The 25655-nt window shown below is 41.6% G+C and overlaps 1 protein-coding gene across 1 annotated transcript in view; it reads right to left on the bottom strand.

Annotated features, from left to right (window-relative positions):
* Positions 1 to 22894, bottom strand: part of DENND1B (DENN domain containing 1B) — a gene marked incomplete at its 5' end in the record, with an annotated part of 258945 nt that extends 236051 nt beyond the window's left edge. Inside the window, 2 exons of the mRNA XM_079697193.1 lie at positions 20846 to 20910; positions 22878 to 22894. Of these exons, the coding sequence (XP_079553319.1) occupies positions 20846 to 20910; positions 22878 to 22894 (82 nt within the window). The remainder of the gene's footprint in view (positions 1 to 20845; positions 20911 to 22877) is intronic.
* Between the last annotated feature and the right edge of the window lie 2761 nt (positions 22895 to 25655).

Raw genomic sequence — 25655 nt, forward strand, 5'->3', positions numbered from 1 at the left:
TGGTGGATATAGATAAAATGAAAGACTAGCGATCAAATGTGCAAAAGACAAAAATGGAAAATGTATCAAATAAATAATAATGCCAACACGAAATAATGCCAACTTTTCTAATCAATCAAAAGAAATATAAAGTAAGACAGGTAGAAATGTTTTCAAAGATTTAAGAGGGAAGATATCTCTAGAAAAGCAAAATTGTGGAAACAATAAAAAGATCACTGGTTGCCAGAGGTCAGGGCAGAAGAAAGGATGAACAGGCAGAGTACATAGATTTCAGGGCAGGGAAGCGCTCTGTATGATTCTATAATGGCAGATACATGTCAGTACACGTTTGTCGAAACCCACAGAATGTACAACACCAAGCATGAACCCGAATGTAAACTATGGACTTGGGGTGACTGTGATGTATCAGTGTAAGTTTATCAGTTGTAGCAAGTGAACCACTCTGGTGGGGGGATGCTGATAATAGAGGAGGCTGGAGGAGGGTTTGGGGACTCTGTACGTCCCATTCAATTTTGCTATGAACCTAAAAGCACGCTTAAAAATACTGTATTTTTCAAAAATATACATAGACTAAGTTGGCAAAAATAGTGTAAATTATTTCAGTAATGTTTTAATATTGACTGCATATTGTAATGATGATGTGAATATGCTGAGTCACATAAAATATATTAATATTTTAAAGAGTAATACCTAGTATTGTTGAGCACTGTTGCACTCAAACACTGTCTTGCACTGATAATATATATCTTTTTGTATGATAATCTGCCAATACATATCAAAAGTCCAACAATGACACCTCTAAGAATTTATTTATTCAAAGTAGATAATAATAGAAGTGCAATAAGATGTATGCCCAGCAGGCCCACATAATGGAATTCTAGGCAGCTATTAAATCCAATGAAGTAGACTGCTATTTTCAGACACAGGAAGATGTTCATGATAAACTGTCAATTGGTAAAGGTCAGATTACAGGACACTATGGACAGAGGAGCCAGTTTATGAAAAGGTACATAATGCACACATATTCACTACACATTATACAGAGATGTGTAACACATTGTTCAACAAAATTTTAATCATGATATTCTCTGGGTGATAAGATTTAGTGACTTTTGTCTCTTCTATTATTTTCTTCTTTTATTTGAATTTTTTACAATAAGCCTGGATCTCCTTTCTCAAAACATGAGGGCATTTATAGTCACAAATACACACAGACAATTTAGCTACTCTAACTTCCAATTTATCCTAGCAAAGACAAAGTTCATTCCACCTAAAGAAAACACTCACTTGATTCTGTACTTTGGGCCAAGTTCCTCAATTTACTCTACTTTTCTGACATAAGATAAAGGTGGACTGCAAAGAGTAGATTTCAGGGTTAAAGTCGTGGTTCAAGTCTGCTGACCATCTGTGTGGCCCAGCCACTGTCGTCCTAGGACAAGGCTGACGGAGGACCAAACAAGTAGTTCCTGTGGAAAATACTTTCTACAATTCTTTCCAACTAATGAATATTAGCAGTTGCAGTATACTGCAAAGCAGAACAATAATGGTTCAGGACACCAAAACAATGAAAGGAAAGAAAAAAACAGAATTTTTAAAATGGGAAGAAAATTAGTAAGGGGAAATATGTGAACAAATAGATATATAGATATAGATATATACTGAGAAAAGAAAATGAACTTAAAGTAACAAATTTCCATTTTAAAAAGCTGACAGTTGATTAGACTGCCTCAAAGACAAAACGCGAAGTAGTTATAACATGGTCAAATAGAGAATAAAAATTTGAACTTTATCCACTATATGTTAAGACCTAAAGTATTTGAAATATGAGTTCCCTATAAAAGTATCTTTTATACTTTTAATGATAAGATGAATGTGATACCTGGCGCCAGCCATCAAAGGAACTTACAGCTACTCTATAAAATATAAGTAAGCCTTTTCATCACTGACTAGTATACATTCATTTAAATGCCTACTGAACACAGAGCGCTATGCTAAGCATATGGAATTCAGAGGTACCTGTGACATTATTTCTCGTTTTTGAAAAACTTACCATTTACTCAAAGAAGGAACTGGAGTACCACCACAAACTTAAACCCAATTATGAGAACTGAGACACACATGGCAAAGGGTAGAAGAACGGAATTATACCCCAGGAAAAAGAGAGACGCTGAGTCGTCATCACACCTGTGTCTGAGTTGTGTCAGCAGCAACTTGATGTTACAACAGACCATGGGAATGGAGCAGTTTCTCCTGCTTCTGGAGATGACTGGGCCAGGCAACTGGAATTATTTAGTTACCAGATATGACTTCACTGGAAATTAAATACTAACCATTAAATAAGTTGTCATTCAGTACACCACCTGGTCAATGCTGCATTCCTGCTGAAACACTGCCAAAGCTGAGAGGAAAAGGAAGCCATTGGGAAATAACGGCCGTCTCTATCTGCCTGACACAGAGGTCACCCAAGCGTTAATTAAACAAGGGAAGAAGGTCGAAGGGGTAATTTTTTTTTTAACAGCCTGCCTGGAGAGCTTCCGAAAAATTGTGGAAAAAAAAATGAAATTAAAATTTTAAAATAATGCTTAGACAAACCAAAGACCAGTTGTGATCCAGCACTTCTCATTGATTGACTCAGAATAGCTCTTCCTCATAGCCTCTTGTTAATAAACAAATCTTCAATCAGAAGTGATCCCGGGCTTCCCTGGTGGTGCAGTGGTTGAGAGTCCGCCTGCCGATGCAGGGGACGCGGGTTCGTGCCCTGGTCCGGGAAGATCCCACATGCCGCGGAGTGGCTGGGCCCGTGGGCCATGGCCGCTGAGCCTGCGCGTCCGGAGCCTGTGCTCCGCAACGGGAGAGGCCACAACAGTGAGAGGCCCGCGTACCGCAAAAACAAAAAAAAAACAAAAAAGAAGTGATCCCATTCAGAGAGGATATTAACATAGGCACTTCCATAAACTAAAAAAAGAATTAAAACTTTATCATATCCAGTTGTAATTATTGGCTTCTCAAGCATTCAATCTTCTACTGAGAGTAGCAGTTACAGATGGGGTTTGGAAAGAGTCCAAAATCTAACAAATTCAATAAACCCAATATATATTCTCTCTCACTAAACTATAAATTCCTTGATGACTGCAGCCAGTATCACCTCTGCATTCCTTTTAGCAACAGGAATGAGGTTTTATACACTCAGATGGATAAATGGACAGATGGACAAACAAGCCATGAACAAACAGATGTGTGTCACAGAGATTAAAAGTTTAACAGAATACTCTGAATGTCTGGGAGACTAACTAGCTGGTTGTTAAAGACAGGTTCCGGGAAAGTGAAATGGCCCGGAGTGTGAAGTTGGCTGGAACGGAGAGAGAAGATGTGATCTCCACAACACAGCCTCCACTGCCCAACAGAGGGAGGAGGGGCACCGAGAGATGGCACGAGGCCAGGTGGAAAAGGTAAGGCAAGGACAATCAACTAACGACAGAAAACAGCCAAAAAGGCAAAGCAAGGAGAGACATCAAAAGCCAACAGAACACTGAGAACTCTAAACAGAATCAGCAGTCTCATGCCTCTTCAGGACAGAAGACATGCTTTTTTCCTTATCTTACTTGAGGGATTCAACAATGGTTCTCTCAATAAAAATAACACGTTGTGTTCACAAATGCAGAAGAGAACTGGCATTATTAAAAAGTTAAACACAGTGTAATACAAACCATCTTACCAACTGACTTCCCACAGTACATGGGAAAAGAAGAGGAGAAGCATTTAGAGTTGTATTGGCCATTAAGGTAGAAAATAAATAATTGCAGACAATTTGACAATGAAAATATTTGATGACAAATATTACTTTGGGCTTCTTCTGGATAGATGTTGAGAAAAATCTTATATATTAGATGGTAAGTTGATTTTAATTTCTTATAACATTCGTAAAAATTTTACATGTGTCATTTTTCCCACATATATACTTTCTCATGTGATAATGCAAAATGGATTCATTTATTATAAATGAGGAAAGAGAGACATAAAAAAATGGATAAGTAATTTGCCCAAAGTCACAAAGACAGTAGATGATGCAAATGGATTTCTGATCTAAGATTTTCCTCATTTTATAATAAACTAATACTATTACTAAAAGAATAATATTTTCGGGCTTCCCTGGTGGCGCAGTGGTTGAGAGTCTGCCTGCCGATGCAGGGGACACGGGTTCTTGCCCCGGTCCAGGAAGATCCCACATGCCGTGGAGTGGCTGGGCCCGTGAGCCATGGCCACTGAGCCTGCGCATCCGGAGCCTGTGCTCCTCAACGGGAGAGGCCACAGCAGTGAGAGGCCTGCATACCGCAAAAAAAAAAAAAGAATAGTATTTTCAAAGTGTAATTTTAGGGAGTAAAGTTCTTTATATCATGGTGAAAAGAAATTAAATAAGAGGCAAGTGAAATTTTTTATTCATCAAAGCAAGCTTAAATATTTCCACTTTACAGAACTGATGGCATTAATAACAAATGAGGAAAAAGTGAAAATAAAAGCCTTCAAGAATCTGAACACATCACCTACAACAAAATTAACTTAGAGATGGAAAAACTATCTTATGCAGAGAAAATCTCAGGGAAGAAACTGTAAAGGGGAACCAGATCACAGTAGAGTCACTGAGTGACCCCTCTACAGAGCAATTAGCCAGAGCCCTGTGTGAGGAAGTAGAAGAATCTGCAAACTAAACTGAATAAAGCAAAGAGATAAGTTTACATGGAATGCATCCATATGTGTCCAAGAGAACATTTATATCAATATGCTGGCAAATGCACTGACAGTTTCTGAAAGGATGTACAAGAAATGGCCAAAACTATGTCTTCTCCAGGAAGGGGTGCTAAGGCACTGTGGAGTTGATGTGGGGAGAGACTATTTTTTGTATTCACTTTTATATAATGGTAATAAAATTTTTTATCGTTTGTGTTTATTTTTTCTGATATAAAAGACTGTTACCTTAAAAAAAAAAACCTTTTTAAATGACTGCCATTAAAACAAATATAAATTTTAGAGAACTGCCATTAAAACAAGTGTAACCTGATGCTAGGTTTAATACACTAAAGTGCATTTAGACACGACTGACACGATCACCATGACTGAGCTTTAAGAATGGGTACAAGCTGGGGCTTCCCTGGTGGCGCAGTGGTTGAGAGTCCGCCTGCCGAAGCAGGGGACATGGGTTCGTGCCCCGGTCTGGGAGGATCCCACATGCCGCGGAGCGGCTGGGCCCGTGAGCCATGGCTGCTGAGCCTGCGCGTCCGGAGCCTGTGCTCCGCAACGGGAGAGGCCACAACAGTGGGAGGCCCGCATACCGCAAAAAAAAAAAAAAAAACCAAGAATGGGTACAAGCAGACTACAGTTGACCCTTGAACAATACAGGTGTGAACTGCACTGGTCCACTTACACGTGCATTTTTTTCAATGGATATACAGCTGGCCCTCCATATCTGTGGATATGGAATCCGTGGATATGGAGGGCCAACCATGGACTTGAGCATCCTTGAATTTTGGTATCCCCAACGGGTCCTGGAACCAATCCCCCGGCGATACTGAGGGAGACTGTATACAGAAGTGGAAGGAAACAGAACTCTAGACAGAATGGAAGTGTATCTTAGCATCACCTAAGATTTGAGTGGTGAGTGATGTGAAACAGGAATGTCAAGTCTAAAATGGTCAACAGAGCCCAGGTCACGGAGGATCTAGAACATTAGGCTTAAAGGTAGAGCTTATTCTGGAGATCAGGGTCTCTTACACATGAGAATTTGCAGGCCCTAGTTTGAAAAAAATGCAGTTAACAACAGAGGCTAGCAGCTCCTTGGCTGGACAAGACCGCCCCACACACTGGCCACACGCTCAAAAGAGTAACCCTGCTCCAGCAAGCACGAGGCTCCCTTTGGTTCCAGAGAGCGTTACAGACGTGTGATAAAACGGAGACCTCATTTCTTCAATGGTATCAGGCTAGTTCTTCAATAGAAGTGTCAAGAGTTATCCTAAACACGGAGTCTAACATGATGGAGGAGAACATTTTGATTAGTCAATTGTGGCGGACAGAATTAACATATTTACCCACTACTTTGTGGTCTTAGTCTGCAAGGCCAGAGGCTACTTATTCCCAGGTGTTTTTCCAGGAATTAGAATAATGCCATTAGACATTTAGCTTAGCTTTATTATTTAGGAAAAAAGTGGTATGAATAGCCAGACTATCAGTAAGTGTGGGTTACGAATACTGAATTTTATTCATTATCCTTTTTATTTTAAAAAATTCAGGGCTTCCCTGGTGGCACAGTGGTTAAGAGTCCGCCTGCCGATGCAGGGGACACGGGTTCGTGCCCCGGTCCGGGAAGATCCCACATGCTGCGGAGCGGCTAGGACCGTGAGCCATGGCCGCTGAGCCTGCGCGTCCGGAGCCTGTGCTCCGCAACGGGAGAGGCCACAACAGTGAGAGGCCCACGTACCGCAAAAAAAAAAAAAAAAAAAAAAATTCATTAAGGGCTTCCCTGGTGGCGCAGTGGTTAAGAACCCGCCTGCCAATGCAGGGGACACGGGTTTGAGCCCTGGTCTGGGAAGATCCCACATGCTGTGGAGCAACTAAGCCCATGCGCCACAGCTACTGAGCCTGAGCTCTAGAGCCCGCGAGCCACAACTACTGAAGCCCACGAGCCACAACTACTGAAGCCTGCATGCCTAGAGCCCGAGCTCCGCAACAAGAGAAGCCACTGCAGTGAGAAGCCCGCGCACCGCAACGAAGAGTAGCCCCCACTCGCCGCAACTAGAGAAAGCCCACGCATAGCAACGAACACACAACACAGACAAAAATAAAAAAATAAATAAAATAAAAATTTTTTTAATTCATTAAAATAGATGAATATGAAAGTTGTTTATAATATTTATCAGAAGCCATAATAAGAATTATGATCAAAAGTGTATGCTAGGCCTTAGCTTGAAATGCAAAGAAATGGATACATCCCTCATTAATCCTTACATTATCACAGTCATTGTGAAATCTTGCAATTCACCCTCCTACCTTTGGAGTCAGCAGCCCTCACAGATGGACACTATGTCATTATATATTAAATATGTATATATATATATATACACACACACATACAATATACATATCAAACAAAAGCATCTAAGTATTACTTCTTATGAGTTATGAAAGGCATGTACCTACACTTTGCTTAAAATACAATAAAAATAACCATTGTTTAAAAGCATATTCATATGTAATATTTTATTATCTCTATTGGTCATCACAGCTTTATGGTGGAAAGAGGAAGGTTGTTATTGTTGTCATTTTAAAGACAAAGAGGGACTTCCCTGGTGGCGCAGTGGTTAAGGATCGCCTGCCAATGCAGGGGACACGGGTTTGAGCCCTGGTTCGGGAAGATCCCACATGCCGCAGAGCAACTAAGCCCGTGCGCCACAACTACCGAGCCTGCGCTCTAGAGCCCCCAAGCCACAACTACTGAGCCCGAGTGTCACAACTACTGAAGCCCATGTGCCTAAAGCCGTGCTGCATAACAAAGAGAAGCCACTGCAATGAGAAGTCCGTGCACCGCAAGGAAGAGCAGCCCCCACTCACCGCAACTAGAGAAAGCCCGCGCGCAGCAACAAAGACCCAATGAAGCCAAAAATAAAAATAAATAAATTACATTTTTTTAAAAAAAGACAAAGAAACTGAGACTCAGAGAGGTTGAGTCACACTACAGACTTAGAACTCCAACCAAGTTCTAAATCCAATCTAACTTTAGAGTCCTGCCATACTAGCTAGCACCAAACAGCAGTGAACAAAAGAGCAGATTCTCCTCTCACCAAAGAAACCATAAAGAGAACATCGCCCCGTGTCCCTCTCATGGTTAAAAGAAGAGTGAGAATAAAATGATCGCCTCAACCCTGGGAGCCCCAGGCCGAATACCTCCTAACCACTGATAAAGTCCATCTGCCCAGATGTGCATACAAATACTGTCATCTTCTGTGTGTCATGACATGAATGAGGTTGAGAATACTGCTACTGAGAACTCAGGAATATACAGAATGCTCTTAAATTTGTTTGAAAAAATGTAAACTTTATAAAAATGCCTATAAAAAGAGATTGATATCAATGACATAACAATTCTGCTTCAAAGTTAATTGCTGGACTTAAATCTTAACACAATGGTTCTCAAATTTTATCCATTATCACTCATATAAAAGACGATGCTCATACCCACAACCCACTCTTACGCACATCATCCAGATTTCGGTCAAAGCCTAAACAGGTTTTTCAAGTAATTAACACTGGAGTAACTTTTAATCAATAGTTATTTATCCAATCAGTGGCTTATTCTATTCTGTAGCATTGATAAACTAGCCCGTGCTTTGCATACAACTTCTAACGCTCACCACAGCTACAGGATTCCTTTAGCATGCATTCCAGAAAGTTATACAGGAATGCAAATAAGTAAGAGTGGTGGCATTACTGGATGACCCTGAATTTGCTGTAGCCTTTAACCACTCACACACTGCAATGCTTGGTATCAGTTTACACCGAACTCCTAACGAGCTGCTCCGCACCTCCACCTGGCAACACATCCTTTGGGAACCCGACAGTTACATGATGTTAACGTTACTCTCACCTCATTATCATTCCTTCAGAGACCTGGGCCCTTAGCTTATTCCCATTCTGATAACCTCCCAGCTTGTCAATATTAACTCTTCAATGTTTGAAATTTTACACATATATGGAATCCCCACTTCCCTGTTTAAGTTAGTGCATGTGAAAAATGTGGAAGAGTGTAAAGAAAAGTCACACTGTGGTTTCCAAGGTCTGCTTAGTCCCTCTGGATGCCACCGAGCCTTTCAATGACTACTGTCAGACTCAGTACTACAAATCTGTATCCTCTGCCAAACGTCCTTTTCAAAGTGAAACTAACTCATCAGCCCAAAATACACTGGCATCTTCCATCCTCGTAGTGTCTGACCCTTCCATAATACTAAATGGGGGCCTGGGAGGTTTCCTTACCACCTTCCTTTCTCATTCTTTTCTTCCAAGTTGATCACACACATCAAAATAGGAGGGAAGTTCATCACTGACACCTGATTTGTGTTGAAGTGATCATGCCTTTTTTCAAAGACTTTATGACCATGATACAGAAACCAAATAAAAGTTTCCATCTACACAGTGATTTACAGCAGTTTACAAAGCACTTTCATGCCATTTTGTATCTGACTCTCATAACAATTCTTGAGATATGCAGTGCAAACTTTTTATAACTGTGAAAAGTGAAATTAAAAGAAGTTACACAACTCTACCAAGTCACACAACTAAGAAATAGAAAAGCCAGGACCAAAAGCCATGTTTCTACCCTTAGTCCAGTACCTTTCCACTCCACCATGATGTCTGTGAGGTAAGACATTCTGTTTTATTCGTAAGAGGATTCCGAACTTCAGGTGTTTAGAAAATCATGTCATCAGACCCATTTACTCCTGTTCACCTTGAAACAGAGATTTAACTACCTATTCATATTCAATCAAAGAGTAAGCATCAGTTTTACGTAGAGTGTGTCTGCTCTGAGAGTTTCCACAACAATTACCTTTCATAACATTCACCTTCCCCTCCTGCACTACTGGTGGGAATGTAAATTGGTGCAGCCACTTTGGTAAACAGTATGGAAGCTCCTCAAAAAATTAAAAATAGAACTACCATATGATCCAGTAATTCCACTTCTGGGTATTTATCCGAAGAAAACAAAAACACTAATTAGAAAAGATATATGCATCCCTATGTTCACTGCAGCATTATTTACAATAGCCATGATATGGAAGCAACCCAAGTGCCCATCAACAGAGGAATGTGGTGTGTGTGTGTGTGTACGTGTGTGTGTATATATATACATATATATGTATATATACATGCACACCATGGAATATTTATTTAGCCATAAAAAAAAATAAGGTATGAAAGAATAAACACGGCATACACCAAAAAGTAAGAGTGAAACAAGGCAAATACAAATTCCAGAATTTAACACCTCCGTGGCATGAGGTGTGCAAACAGCTCGCCGGCCTCAGTGGGCCAAGTTACTGGTTACAGATCCCAGAAGCAGAAACAGGGCCTCTGGCCTTTCCTTTGGTTGTAGAAGATTCAGCACCCCCGCCCCTATGGGCCATAAACATCTGTACAGGAAGAAGACATCTCTCAGGGACCACTGAGCTCCAGCTTACCCACCTCCTCCAACCCATAAGCCAAGCAAAAGCACCCACCGTCCACTCTCCTCAAGCCTAGTTTTTAAATTAAGAGCTGTAACTCAGAATATGAATCGATAAGTCCCTTAATAACAATGCATAATTTTTGTGTTATTACCAAATTAAATTCAGCCATATCTAAGGTGAATTCTAGTCAAATTTAAAATGATGTTAAGTAAATATAAATTATGTGTTAAATCTGTCATACATATTAAACGTAATACAAATCATACATTTTCAAAGAACTACAATACCATGAAAATATAAGCTGTAAACCATGGTAAATATAACTCAGTCCTACTGTGATGGCTTGGCAATTCTGAAGTATTCACTGACCTCATCGTCAATACTCTGGCCACCATTTGAATGAACCACAAGGAAGAAAGTAGTGGTATATGATACAAGGTTTAAGGTAGAAAACTTGATATGAGGGGCATCTCCACTCTTCTTTCCAAACCCACCTATAAACAAAACGGTCATTGCCTATCTGGATAACACCTAAGGGCAATGAGTCAAAAAATTACCAAGAGGGCTCCCCTGGTGGCCGCAGTGGTTGAGAGTCCGCCTGCCGATGCAGGGGACACAGGTTCATGCCCCGGTCCGGGAAGATCCCACATGCGGCGGAGCGGCTAGGCCCGTGAGCCATGGTCGCTGAGCCTGCGCGTCCAGAGCCTGTGCTCCGCAACGGGAGAGGCCACAACAGTGAGAGGCCCGCGTACCGAAAAAAAAAAAAAAAAAAATTACCAAGAGATTATATGAATTCCCAAACTGAGTAAACTATAAGCGAATGGATTTTATAATGGCTACATAAAGAATTCTGGACAGCTACATCAGCCTCAAAAACCAAATGCAGAACAATGCCACATGAAAAGCGTTATACTGGAGATTCATTTATGTCTTCAACTATCGAGCTAAGAATGAAATAAATATTTACAAATTAAAATCCTGGCTTGCAAGTCATATTCCATTTTAATATTTCCACTTTTTAGAGTAAACACTGTTATGAACAAACACAACAGTAACCACTGAAAACTTGGAAACTAGTATCTTTGTACATAACAATTCTTAGCTTACTATGTCTTTTGCACCATGTCAAAACCTGTACAGAGTAAACACAACCAACACATAATCTTGAGGAAACTGTGTTGCCCCTTACTATCACAATGATTATTCTGCAGATATTCATCACCAAAATCACACATTGCACAGCACAACGACCACTCCAAAAGTTAGTTCTCATGCCCTCCGAGGTGATAAGAACAAAATAAAAATAGATAAAGCAGTATTTTCTGAAAGTAAGCTCATGAATTGCTTATAATCATTAAATACAAAATACCATTTTAATGTATATAAAAGACTAACAATGACCAAGATCTTGAAAAAAATTCCCCTAATATTACATGACTTCCTCTTCCAAATATCATATCCAAAATACACTGGAATCGCAAAAAAAAAAAAAAAAAAAAAAAGCCACTTCAGAATCTTTCCTGAACCACTTCCATGTATTTTTTAAGGTGCAGACCTTGAGGACATTAACACACTTCTGAACTTATTTGTGTTTCATTTCAACCAATGTTTTCTGGACAAATTCATGCTGTTTCAAACAATCTTTTATCAGAATGAATAAGAAGTCTAAATTTTACAATTACTCAGGTTACAAAATTTTAAAGGACTGCTTAATTTTCATTAATGATAAATGTGAACACTAAACATATCTTTATGCTGGTGCATCTCTGCTACCAAGCCAAGACAAAATTATTTTTGAAATGACTAATTTCTGGATGCTTACACATTTGCAGAAGACCATCAGATGTACTAAACTGTTAGTTCTATGCTTTATTTTCAGATTCAAATGATAAGACGGAACTGAAAGAGGAAAAGGCTCTATCTGATCTTTACCAGTTCTGCCTATTAAGTTAGAGTTTGTGGTTTCCCAACAGTTCTACTTAAAAAAAAAAAAAAAAAATTAAATAAAGCACCTATTGCTTGTGGTAATAAAAATCTATAGCCTTTCAAAGTTCTACACATTAAAGTTTTTTAAAAGATTTAAGAAATCTAAAATAGGTATTGGAAATACAGCACAACCTTTTACTAATTTCACTTAATAATAGAGTATAACTTAAGTCACTACTGAACATCATCCATACAGATGACACCTTCCAAAAATCTACAAGAGATCCAAAGAGATGCTCGTCCTCAGAAACCTAAAATCCAGTGTTCACATAGTCAGGACGGTAAAGACCAAGTTCAATATACAATATAACTGCCATGAGGCAAATATCAAAAGGATCATTACTCAGCAACTTCTTTTTATACCTTCTACTTCTGTAGCTTCACTTTCACAAATTCCACCTGTTTCATAAAGTTGTTATATTTTTTAAAAAGAAAAGATTTTAATAGCAGTACCCTTCAACACCCTTCATAATTTTCATTCCTTTTCCTTAAAAGCCATCTCAGTACCTTAAAAATAGTGGTTCAGCAATTGAGCAAATACTCACTGAACAGATATTTTGGGTCAGACACTGTGTTAGGCTCTGAGTAAGCCCAACAATCCCCTGCCAAGGCAGGTCACACTGTAGCAGAGAGAGTCCTTCTTAATCATCTTCCTTAGTTCGAAATATTTACACCAAAAGCAGTATATTCTTTACTCTTAATTATTCACACAAGATTCTGAAGACGAAGTACAACAACTAACTTTGGAAAGAGATAACCGCCTGGTGCCCAGCTGAGAGCTGACAAGACATCTGTCTCTCCCTACATCCCGTCAGGACCACCCCCCCACCATGGACCCCATGACCCAGAGCAGAATGAGGTGCCGCCCTTTTCACACTCGGTGCTGGGCACTGTGCCAGCCCGGCCACAGCCCCTGCAACATGATTACAGTCACTGATTTGGAACTGACACACTCTCTCCGAGAATGTCACCTTCTCAACTGCTTTGCATCTGTGTCTGACATATAACAGCCACTCAGAAACACTCACTGAATGAATGAAAGGGGACTGAATATTTCCTATGTCGTTTATACTTTTCTTCCCTTTTTCATCTTTTGACTGACGTTTGTTAAAATTTTTCATATAATATCACAACAACTCTGGTCAAGCCTAGAATTAGGGATTGTCTAAAAGGATGGTTTTCTAAAATTGCTGCAAAAAAAGTCATTGCTATTAGAAAAAGATGATTATTTTAAAGGCAGCACGGCATAATGGTTCTAGAATCAGAAAAACAGATTCAAATCACAGTCCCACCTCTTACAGCTGTGTGACTTGGGCACATTATTTAACCTTTCTGAGATTCCATTTCCTCATCTTTATGAAAATGATAACAGTCCCCACTTCATATGGTTGTAGTGAAGATAAATAGGATTTGTAGGCTCTTGGCACACTTACTGACACATTGTATAAATTAGATACATAGTTTTTATTTGTTTCTGTAATACATCTAACTGCAAGCCTAATCAGAGAAAATGAAGTGGTAAATAAGGCTCTGTAACCATGATGCTATAACTTTATTTCATTAACTGAGAACTTACAAACCAAAAAAAAAAGAGTCTTAATGAAATTCACTGAACAAACACTCTAAATATACTTACACTCATATTAAAGCTGTTAATCACAAATTACAAACAGAGTATCTATATAAATGGGGGAAAATGAGTAACCTAACCAGTAACCGACAGAGGTGCACTTGATCCTCAGTTCAGAGATCTTTCCACTATAGAAAGTTGCATCTTTCTAATTAATTCAAGTGTACAAGGCTTTCTTTAAAATTAAAATGCTCCCCTGAGGGCTGTCTACCAGTTGTTCACACCTCACTGTGAATTACTTTAATCAGATAAATACATTAAGCAACACCACCTACTTAAAGAAATAGTGATTTGCAGAGTGCTGAGCAGAGGGGTAATTTTAAAGCCAGGTGCGAGGGGTGGGGGAGGCCTGTGTGATGCTCTATCTGGGTCTCTGTGTGGTCACTGGGCAGCATGATGACAACGCACCTGCCTGCTGGGACCAGAGGGGCTCCAGGAGTCAGAGAACGTGTCAACGCGGTTCCCCTCTAATGGGCTATACCGGATGCTCTTTAAGGAAACTTCCAGTTCTACAATTTCTACTGTTCTCTTCTGCAGTGTGCCCTAAGACCCCAGGCGCTACTAACCTCCTAAACGCCTCTAGAAAATCAATTCAGGAGCATCTCTGGCAAGTTCCCCAACCAGGCCTGAGGACTGACCTACCACAGAAATGCAAAACAACACACCCTTTTCCATAGATAAAAATCAAACCACCACCTGGAATAAATTAACATCCTTAATTTATGTAAACTAAGAGCCTAGCTGTGCCCAAAATAAATACAGCAGGAAAACCATTTAACCTAACCGTACAAGACCATCACAGCATCTCAGGAGTTTATTAAAGCTGTCTTGAATGCTTTCTAGCTCGAAAAAAAAAATTTTTTTTTTAAATTCTCCTAGTTTCCATAATACCCCTTTAGCATTAAGCCTAAGAGTTTGAAAGTGGGAAGAGTTTTTGAATGTTAAATATTAAAACCTATTTCTACAGAAGAAGGATTCTTTTGGAATTGATTGACAACACATTTCACCCTTAATCCCTTTGATTTTCATTGTTATCTAAAATAATTCCATGGCTGCTTGTTTAAAGTACTCCAAAAATGTCTACTGCTAATACTGTATATGCACTTTGAAATTGTATATTTTAAAAGGTAAATTACTGTCCTCTAACTTGCAAGTAAAAAAGTAAAATTTGGAGGAAAAGAAAGAGGGATATTATTTGATCATAATCTCAATATTCTCTCCAAATGAGGGAATATTATCAAAAGTATACCGGAAACATATTACCTTGAAAGTCAAGAGAACAAGGAAGTTCCAAGAAAAAACCTGAACACACTCATGGCACCGTGCAACACAGCAGCGGCCAAACAGCAGCCTGAGCGCACAGCGCCTGGAGGAGCTGCCTCACCTCCAATGGAACGGTCACTCACCTGGAGAATCAAGAGGGCACCTTGGACCAAAGCAGCCAAATTAAAGAGCATGTGAAGAAATAAAAGCACCTAATGAGACAAGTTACAGTCAAACTACCAAAATATAAATTCTGCAGCATCCCTATCAAAGTAACAATCAACAAATATTGAACCCTGAAATGTGACTTGCTTTTTCTCCTGCAGGCAGCTGCGTGAAGGAGGTAATACTCAGAGCCAAACAGAAAAGTACAGCTGTTCTCAATATTTTCGACGTAAAACGCAAATGGTGTAAGTCAAAGATATGCTCCTCAAGAACCACATTAAACTTTGCCCCTGGTTAGCAACTATGAGAAAATAAGTTTTGCTTTCTTCTACAATGTAGGATATACAGTTAAAACTTTCACTCAAGATTACTCTAATTTATCCTAGAGCACATGGGCTGAGAGGGACTCAGAGTTCCTTAACGAACACAAAGCGAGAGCAAAAGCAGGGGAACCGCGTTTTACTCACAGAATTTTTTCCACTTTCGGCAATTTGTAAAGTCTCCTAGACCATTTTATCGTACATATGACTCATCGAAGTTCTACTTTCCAATTGTTAAGGTTTTCGTGGGGTTTTGGCATGTGTGGAGGGGTGTCAACGGGCTTTAGGGCGGCCTCCACAAACGCACAAACACAGCACGTGTCCCAGTAAATCCTGTGACGTGAGGGGAGGGAGCCGGGCAGATGTGGGTCCTGAATGGGGGAGGGGGGTTGAGCACAGGAACCCCAAACAGCCCCGCCCAAGGCATAGGCAGTCACAGGTCGCTAATGTCCCTGCTACTGTCCACCAGCACACACTGAGGATCGCGTCCATAAGGGCAGCCTCTGTGAATTCATCCGACCAATGGTCAGGCACTATGCTCCGTCCAACTTCTGTTATTCACTCTGTAACTATTCACTAAACACACCAGTTACTGCGCTAAACTGTTCCTTAAGGATACTTACAGTTACTATGTCGTGGGCCAGTCCTTGAAGAGCTTCCATGAAGCAGGGCAAGCAGACGCTGTGCTCTATCTACATGTCTCTATATTACTATACTAGACATATCTAGAAGAACACAGTAAGTGCTAAAACACAGGAAGAAGCAAAATGGTGTGAACCTGTGTAAACAGTATCCCTATAGACGAAAAACGCATCCAATGCAAAAGTGAGTTTAGAAGTACCTTTCATTTGCAGGGCATGGGGGACACAGACTAAGGCAGGATTCTTTGGCCTAAGGTTCTGATTTAAGAAAAAAGAGGCAGTTACACTGTTCACATAAGCTAGAGATCAGAAGGATGCATAATCTGACACTGGGCTGGACAGGCTGATAAAAGTGGAAAGTCAGTAGCAAGGAGGGATTTGTTCCTAAGAGAAATTATTCTAGCTAAAGAGAAAGGGATAAAGAAGACAAGACTTGCTAAAAGATGTGCTGAACACTACTAATAAGTAAAACTGTTAGATCAAAGAGTCACTAAATACGGAGATGGAAATCCTAAAAAGAGTAGCGCCAGAATCAACACTACAAGGAAAAAGCTCACTAGTTATTTTATGTGGAATTACACTTCATTCATTAATTTCCAGGAAAACACTGTATTCCTGTTTTAAGAAAAATACCTGAACCGCATACATTTTATCCTCTAGTATTTCCTGATGCAAAGTTACTGCACACTGAGAGGTAACAGAGGCAGCAGGTTTAAAATATACATGCATATATCAAACCTATTAAAAGGCAATAGGTTAAAATACAGACTCTGGAGCCAGACTGCTTTGGGCAAGTTTTCTTCATTTCCTACCTCAGCATTTCTGTAAAGTACCCAGAACTGTGTGTGGCACAAAGCGCTACACAAGTAGGGGCTGCTGCTGGGGGTGCACTGCCAACAATACGAAAGAGAAAGCGGAGCGCCAAGGCCACTGCCTGGAAGGAAAACCCCAAGAGACGGCATCTCCCATCTTCTACTGAGCAAGGGTTACCTTTCACTTCCCTGAATCACTCTGGGGAAAGCAGGGGCAGCCGGGTTACAATAAGTTCTGTTATTAGAATCGGAGGGAGGCCACCCTGCTGGCTGATCTTCCCTGATGGCTGGGAAGAAGACAGACAGCAAAGAGGAGAAAAGGGGCGCCAGCCATCAGTCTGGAAACCCAACAGGAAGAGCGTTAAGACCTAGATGTTGGCACCTCACTCTCGGAGAGCTGGAGCAGAAGCTACCAGGGAAGTTGTCCTGCCAGGAAAACATCCACGAGAACACGCCCCAGCCAGCCGGGCGGACACCACCAGAACCCCGTCCACTAACACAAAGGGGACACGCTAGGAAACACTACCAACCCCACTCACAGCCATGTTTAAATCTGTGGGGCCCTTCACATGTGCTCTAAAATCTGTCCTTTTCAAAAAAAAAAAAAAATCAATATAATGCCTTTAAAACAAGTCCAAACAGCAACAGATGAGATGACGATGATCACCTCACCAGAGCCAGATGTACCAAGTTACAGCTCAGCAGTGCCATTGCCAATCGCTAACTCAAACTCAGTTGATGACAGTCTGTCTCTGAAGATATTTATGATGTAAATTATTTGGGATAAATAAGTTAAAACGTCTCTATTAATAAGTAAACAAGAAACATGCCAAATATCTTAATGTAACATGACCAGTCTTAGCATAAACCAAGTTTACCCTGAGCATCATATTTTCTACTGGATCAAACAGAGTCATCAAAAAACTACACCAATATTCTGAGAAATACATAATTCATTCAAAACCAGGGGGCTTCCCTGGTGGCGCAGTGGTTGGGAGTCCGCCTGCCGATGCAGGGGACACGGGTTCGTGCCCCGGTCCAGGAAGATCCCACATGCTATGGAGCGGCTGGGCCCGTGAGCCATGGCCGCTGAGCCTGTGCTCCGCAATGGGAGAGGCCACAACAGTTAAAGGCCCGCGTACCGCCCAAAAAATAATAATAATAATAATAAAAAATAAACCAGTGTTCTGAGAAAGGCCAAGAGCCTTTAAATTGATTTCCCGACTTCTGTTCCCTGCTAGTTGTCTAGTACATCAATCATGACAGTATTGCCATTCACCCCTCCAATGACTATTTTAGGACTGGTCGGGCCCAGGCCAACTTGGGCCACTGGGACCCAATGTTCTGGGGGATTTGCGGAAAGAAACTTTCTGGCGCTAAAGAGAGCACCATGAAAAGCCGACGTCTGTCATCCCCAGAGTTATAAACAAGAAAGCAGAGGTCCGACTTATCTGACAGCCATTCTATCACCACAAGGAACCTAAGCCTCCCAGTGACACCGTTGCTGTGGATGGCAGAGCCCAGATGCAGAAAGAACCTAGATCTCTGGTGACCTATTTCTAAACTTCCTCTCGTATGAAATACCAAGTTTCCTTATTATTTAAATTGGTTTTATATCTGTACCCTAAAACATCCTAATTTACACATTTTGTTTTATAGGTCCATTACTACATAAGAATATCATCCATGTTCATGTAAATGTTAGCCAAAAAAAAGTATCCTACTTTAAACAAACTGATACGTATATGAGACTCATTAGATAAATAGGTTTCATTGACAGTTAAAGAAGAATATTCCAATAACGTATTTTAATAATTTCTGGACATTTTGCCCTTCAATATTTATCAATATAGTAGAAAACTAACAAAAAAAATTTAGAAACATCGAATTCTCAACTTGACATAAAATTTCAGTTATACAGTAGCATCACTTCTTAGAGCACAAAAAGTATAACTTGTTAGGCCCTAAAATGTTAGCTGTATTCATATATTTAAGTCACAATCAAAAAAGAACAGTTGTTAATGCTTTTTACATAGCTGAATTTAGCTTTTTAAAAAATCTTTTGAATTTGCTGCCAATGAGCCATTTTAATGGAATACGTGGGTAGAATGGATTAATTGCAACCTACAGAGAAGCCAAAGTGCTTATTTTAACCATTTATTATATTCCCAACTTCATCATGCTGGATAAATGGTTAAAATACAAATGAAGATGTTTCTGATGAGTAGCGATTTAACAATAACAACAGCAAAAAAGCAAGAAGGTAATAAAAGAAGGGCACAAGTAAAAGATACCAACTGAAAGGACCAGTTCCTGAAACATGGAAAAAGGCAGAGGGCGGAAATCAGGAGTAAACTGCGCAGGAGTCTGCATGGAAAGTCCGAATCCCTCTCACACGTGCACCGATCGGGCGTTCCATAAGGTAGGGCCATGCTTTCATCAAGATCATATTAGCATGCATTTAAAATTACAGAGAAGCCATGTTTGCCAAAGGAATTTAGCCTGTTTTACAAACACATCAGGTCAGCACTACTTCACACACCTTAGCTGATGTTATGGTAGGTACCGTGAAGATTTATTCATATCAAATATACTAGAAGAACAGATTTAAATTGGAGCTAAAAAATAATAATAATAACGTATCCATTGGAGTCTTCAAAGAGAACTTACTTGGTCCTGGAAGGAACGTAAACAGACCAATGTTAATACCTATAGGACAACAAAAGATTACCTTTTTAATCGGAGAAAGCTCACGTACAACCTAGGATCAGTCCCGGCCTGGGGAAAAACCTGACCACAGCTGCAACTCACATGGGCCTAAGTGCAGCAGGCAGGGCTGGCAGAGCCAGTAAGGTGTCTGACTTCCCACCTAAAATTAGCTAGGCCCACTTCACCACAGCTGGGTTAGGTTCCTCTATTTTAAGGTGTGCAGCTCCAAATTGCTTAGGAGCATATAACTGCTGGCCGGTTTCAGGAGCTAAGAGTGTTGAGAGACTTTCCACCAAGGCTTAAGAGTGGACAACTAGTCTGGACAGAAATTCCACACTGAATCATCAAGCTGTCTGGGGTCTAAGTACACTGGCAGTGAAATCATACACTGGAGATACCCATGAAAGCATATCTCATGAGGGCACAATACGAAGGAAATGAGCAAGAAGAGACGTCCCTTACTCTTTTCCACCACCCAACACACACACACACACACACACACACACACACACACACACACACACACACACACACACACGAAAAAAGTAGGGGGGAAACTGACCAAAATTCATGATCCTAAAGTGTTCTTGTCTTTTCAGGAAATTACATAGAACTGACAGCTGAAACCCTTCCAAGTAATGTCCCGTGATTGTTTACCTCCCCCTGAAAGTCCTAAGCTCCCGGAGTGAACCCCATGGAGGGGGTACTCAGTCCACATTCTGCATTTGGGAAACATCAGAAGGGAACTGGTGCGGCTCCCATTTGTACAGGCAAGAAATTTTTTGCTAGCATTTAAAAAAGGAGCTGAATTTTCAAAAACAAATGAAAAATGAAAAGGCGTGCCCTTCCACCAAAACTAACAATAACTTCATCAACCAATGGTAAAGTTAAGTTGTAAGTTACATGGCCTTTACATAGACCTGAAATTTATGCTGCACAGATAACATTCTGGATTGCTACCACCTCGTGGCAAAGACTTAGCATCTATTTTACTACCAGAACTTGAGACACTAGACACAGAATACACATTTAATTCAGTATTATCCTGATGCCACCACGTTCTGGTCGTCTACGACATTAGCGCTTGTTTTGAATTAGCAAACACACGTACCTTCATCTTCAGAGGCATGACATTTCACTTTCAATACCAAGTCAAAGGTTCTTTCTGGATTTTCCCTAAAAGAAAAAGAACTTTGTTATTTTTATTTCCTATTACAAAGTTTATATTTTCTTAACTATAAAAATTAATCTCATTCTTGTCTCAGTATGTTCCATATAACTATATGACCACAGCGTAGAAGAAGTAAAGGTTTTTCCTAGTTCAGCAACTTAAGAACCCTGAGGCTTAGGAGTCTGGAGTCCTGGGGCAAAACATTTAACCTCTGAGCCTGTTTTCTTACCTATAAAGTACCTTGTTCGCTTCAAAGAATAATGGTGAGGATTACAAATCAAATAATACACATGGAAGTACTTTGTAAAGTATTAAGTGCTGTATAAATATAAAGCATTGCCTTTATCTTATTGAATCAAAGCCAGTACGTTCCTAAGTGTCTCTACCTTTCCCCGCCAGCAGAGCTTGACAGCAGGTTCTCCAGCTTTCTTCAAAGCACTTGCAATACAGATGTAAATGAACACCTAGTTCCACCTGCCATGTTCTAGAGCAACATGACACATTGATAATGTTCCTTAAATGCAATACTTCGCATACACTTTTCTTGAGATATAATAATTACAGCACATAAGCATGTTTAAAGTACCAAACTATACATAGCCTCCAAGGCCAACCAAAAAAAGCCTTATTTTATGTCAATTATCTTTGGGGAAATTGGACATCTGCCTCAATACTTGGATTTTACCACTAAGAACAGTGAGGCTTTGCTTCATTCAAAAGTTATCTGCATCTTCACTAACTGCTCATACATTCAACATAGTCTCTGCTTTATTTCAAAAAGCAAATTGAAACCTATTGAGAAATCTGTTTTAAAAACATAGTTCTGGGGTTTTTTTTAAACTTAGTTGTTTTAATCTCTTTCTGCCAGAAGATAAAAGGTCAAAGTCTGATACCACAAAGTCCATGTGATCAAACTGTTAATATATTTCACTTATTCCTGCTAAGGAGACCTTAGTGTCTTTGTGTACATTGGCTGTTTTTAATATGCACTTCCTTCAAGAAACTAATGGCAGCTTTGGCTTCTAAATAAACACTCGATTTTTTTTAAATTTATTACAAGAAACATAGGAAGCGACAACCCACATAAATTTATTTCCAAATATAAGTTTCCTCAGCCCTCCCAAGATTCACTTGCTTCAATGGGAATAATCAATCTGGACCCTCAGTCAGGTGACCCTCCCTCCTAATCCGATTCAGGTCAAAAGGTACACTTTTCACGTCATGCACCTAGCAACCCACCCCCCCCGCAAGATATCAAACAGCGAAGAAAACAATTCTAAATCACACAATTTTCCTATTTTCGTAATAGTCTTTAGGATCTCTCAAGTGTAAATAGTAAATATCGATTCCACTATACTGGGAAATTTTAAAGGCCTTTCACGCTAAAAGAAATATTCACGATTTTAAACTCGGAGGAAGGGAGGGTTAAGGGGGGCGGGGGAAGAGAAGAAAGATGAAATTCTTTGCAAACTAAGTTTCTGTAGCAAAATATAAAACTCATGCCTCTAAGGTACCCAAAAGAAAACCACCACACTTAACACAAATAGCTTTCTGCCTAATTCGACTCCTGAAGAAAAGCCTCCCCTGGTGGGTACCGGAGCCAACACATCAAAACACCACCACCGCCCACCCAGCCCCCGAGACCCTCTGGCAGGGACCAGCGGCCGTATCACCGCACACGGGGGCCCCTTTCAGGTCCTAAGAAGAGGCGTAAAAAGAAGGACCTGGGACCGCGCCGGGAAGACACCGCACACCCGCACCGCGAGGCCCGGCGCGGCGCGGGCGCCCGGCTGTCACGTCCGACCCGCGGCCCAGGACCCGCAGCGGCCGCGCCGGCGCCCAGGCCTCCGCGCCGGGCCGCGCGGCCCCGCCGCCCGCAGGCTCCGCGGCCTAGGCCGTCCGGGGACCCAGGGGTCCTGGGGCCCGGGGTCGGGGGACCGAGGAGGGGCCGCCGCCCGCCGCCCGCACTCACTTGGTCCTGCAGTCCATGGCTGCATGTCGCGGGGGCCGCCCCGCCCCGCCGGCCGCCGCGGGAACGGCCGCTCAGAGCCCGGCGGCCGCGGCCCGGCGGTGGAGCTGCGCCCGCCCCGCCCCCACGCCCGGGTGACCGCGCGGCCGCCGCCCCCGCCGCCCCCTCGCGCTGCCTGCACCTTCCGCGAACCAGGAAGTCGGCGGGCGTGGCCGCAGCCGGACCGCCTCACCTGGGCCGCGCGGCCCACCCGCCCCCGCGCGGGGGGCGGGGGGGGCCGGGCCGTGGGCGGGCGTCGGGGGGCCCCCCTAGGGGCCCTACCCGGTGGCTCGCGGACCGCTGTGCGGCCAGACCGCAAGTGCCCCGGCTCCTGAGCGCCGGACCGGCCGGCTGCCTCCCCGGGGCCGGTCCAGGCTCGGGGCGTCAGGGCTGCAGCCCCCGGAAAGCAAAGAACCTGAGGAAGCACCTGGACTCGCCCTGTGCTCCACCCCGCGTGCGCCCGGAGCACCAATTGCCCGTGTTTGCTCCACCCTGCGTAGGCTGGTGCGTTTCATTGCAATCAGGCTGCAAACCCGCACGGAGCTCCAGGTGCCGCTCAGCTCCAGCTGGGCCTGGTTATCTCCGAATCCAGAGCCGCCCCCGCTGGAGTCGGGATGGTTAGGACGTGCACCTGCTCAAGAGCCCTGCCAAGCAGCCAAATAACAGTGCTCCACTTGTTTGCACATCGGGGACACAGACCTCCCCCACCACAGGCCACCGCACGGCCAAGCACTCACCTGGGGACACACCCACGAAGGGACAGGCCTCTGAAAGGGCAGCCAGGGAGCTAGGGGCTGGACGGCGGCCCGAGGGCAGAGGGGCTTGTACAAAGAGCTGCAGTGTTCAGAGCCCTGGGGTACGTGGGAGCAGCTGGTATGCACCGTCCCAGCACTTGCGGTCACTCTACGTGACAGACACTTTCACCAGCATCTCATAGATGAAGAAGCGGGCCAAGCCAACCCCGTGGTGATGGCCAAGTTGGATTTCAAACCAGGTCTACCCTATACCGCCTCTCTCCCTGGGGTGCTGCCTTCTATGTAGGATCTACTGAGCACAGAGCTAGAAGTAGTCTTAGGATGGACGTGCGAAAGGCCGTCCAGGGCTGGGCTGTTAACGCAGAGACCTTCCCGAGAAGGCTTCTCCCACACGTTACCACCCTTGACACATGGCTTCAGTGCTTTTCATCCAAATAGGGGTTGCTTCAGACTTTATTCATGTAAAAGGTAAGAGGATGAGAGGAAACCAAATGTGGTATGTATAGAGTGTGAGTCATGACACATACAAGTTAAACAGGGAGTCTTGGGAATTAAATAAAGAATTTAGAATCAAGAACCTAAAATTAAACTCAGTTATACCGATCTCAAACGTTCTTACCAAAGATAGGCTGTTACTTGGTCAAGAGAACAAGATATATTGCATAGTCAGACCTGATAGTTTAAAATGAGGACAGGACATAATGGGGAAACAAAAAAGTTATATTTTAGCATAATGTGTTGTCATAGCTTGACTTGGGGTGAGACACTTCAGTTTCTCGGTTCCTACATTTGTAAAATGGGAATTACTACTTGTGTATCACATGAATGACAAGATGTTCAAATTTAAAAGTGCTACTAATTGTGTGCTCTTTTGAGAAATCATTCTGTGGATTTCAGTTACACAATGAGGCAACACACACCACATAATTTTTTTCCCAAATAAAACTCTTATCTACATAAGAAGTTACCATAGTCCAAAGCCTTGAAAAAAAATCTGTAAACTCAAAAACCACTTCTGCTCCAAGTGTCACTAAATTTCTCAGACTTCTACTTTCATTATATTTAATTCTTCTCCAAAGAAAGGAACCCTACCTGGGGTGCCTGCATCAGGAGTTTTTAATTTGTGGTGAGGAACTATTAATACAACTGTTTTCTCCAACCATTTGTTGAGATTTAAGTGACAGTCATACCCCTGCACAATATAATTTTTAATTTACTTTAAGTATATGAAGAGGAAATACTACATATGCACACACAAATCTTTTTAAACTGGCTTTTAGGCTGACCATGATGAAGAGGTTTATTTATCTATTCAGATATTACTGAGGTAAAGGGGATAGAAACACAGATGAACACAATTTGCATGATTTGTTTAAAATTACTGAAAAAAGAGAATTTTGAATACAATTATCTTGGTGAGATGTTTATCGAAACCCATGGTATAAGTTTAGCAGTTTTAGAACTTCTGACATGAGTGGTAGAGAACTCTACAAAGGGCAAGCCTTCAAATTGGTATTAGATCTTCTTAAGATCCTATTTCAGCAGTAATATTTCCTACTTGACGATTGATGTTAACGTATTTCAGGACTATAGTCATCAGAGGACACAGTCTGCATGTGGTCAAAGAACATAGTTTATCAGCTAATAATCTTAAAATGTTTTGAGCTTATTTTAATTTTCTGTGTTTGTAAAGAATATACATAAAAATATGTCCTTGGGAATTCCCTGGTGGTCCAGTGGTTAGGACCCAGCACTTTCACTGCTGTGGGCCCAGGTTCAATCTCTGGTCGATGGAACTAAGATCCCACAAGCCGTGCAATGCAGAACAGCCAAAATATAACTAAATAAAAATAAAAATATGTCCTTGATCAAATATTATGATTGTGTTGTTGACATCTTCTATTACTGGTTTTGCATCTGCCCGACACAATTCAATTAATGGGCGAGATGACTTGAAATCTCCTAATGTGATGGTGGATTTATCTAT

This window comes from Hyperoodon ampullatus (assembly GCF_949752795.1).
Source record: "Hyperoodon ampullatus genome assembly, chromosome: 2".
NCBI lineage: Eukaryota > Metazoa > Chordata > Mammalia > Artiodactyla > Ziphiidae > Hyperoodon > Hyperoodon ampullatus.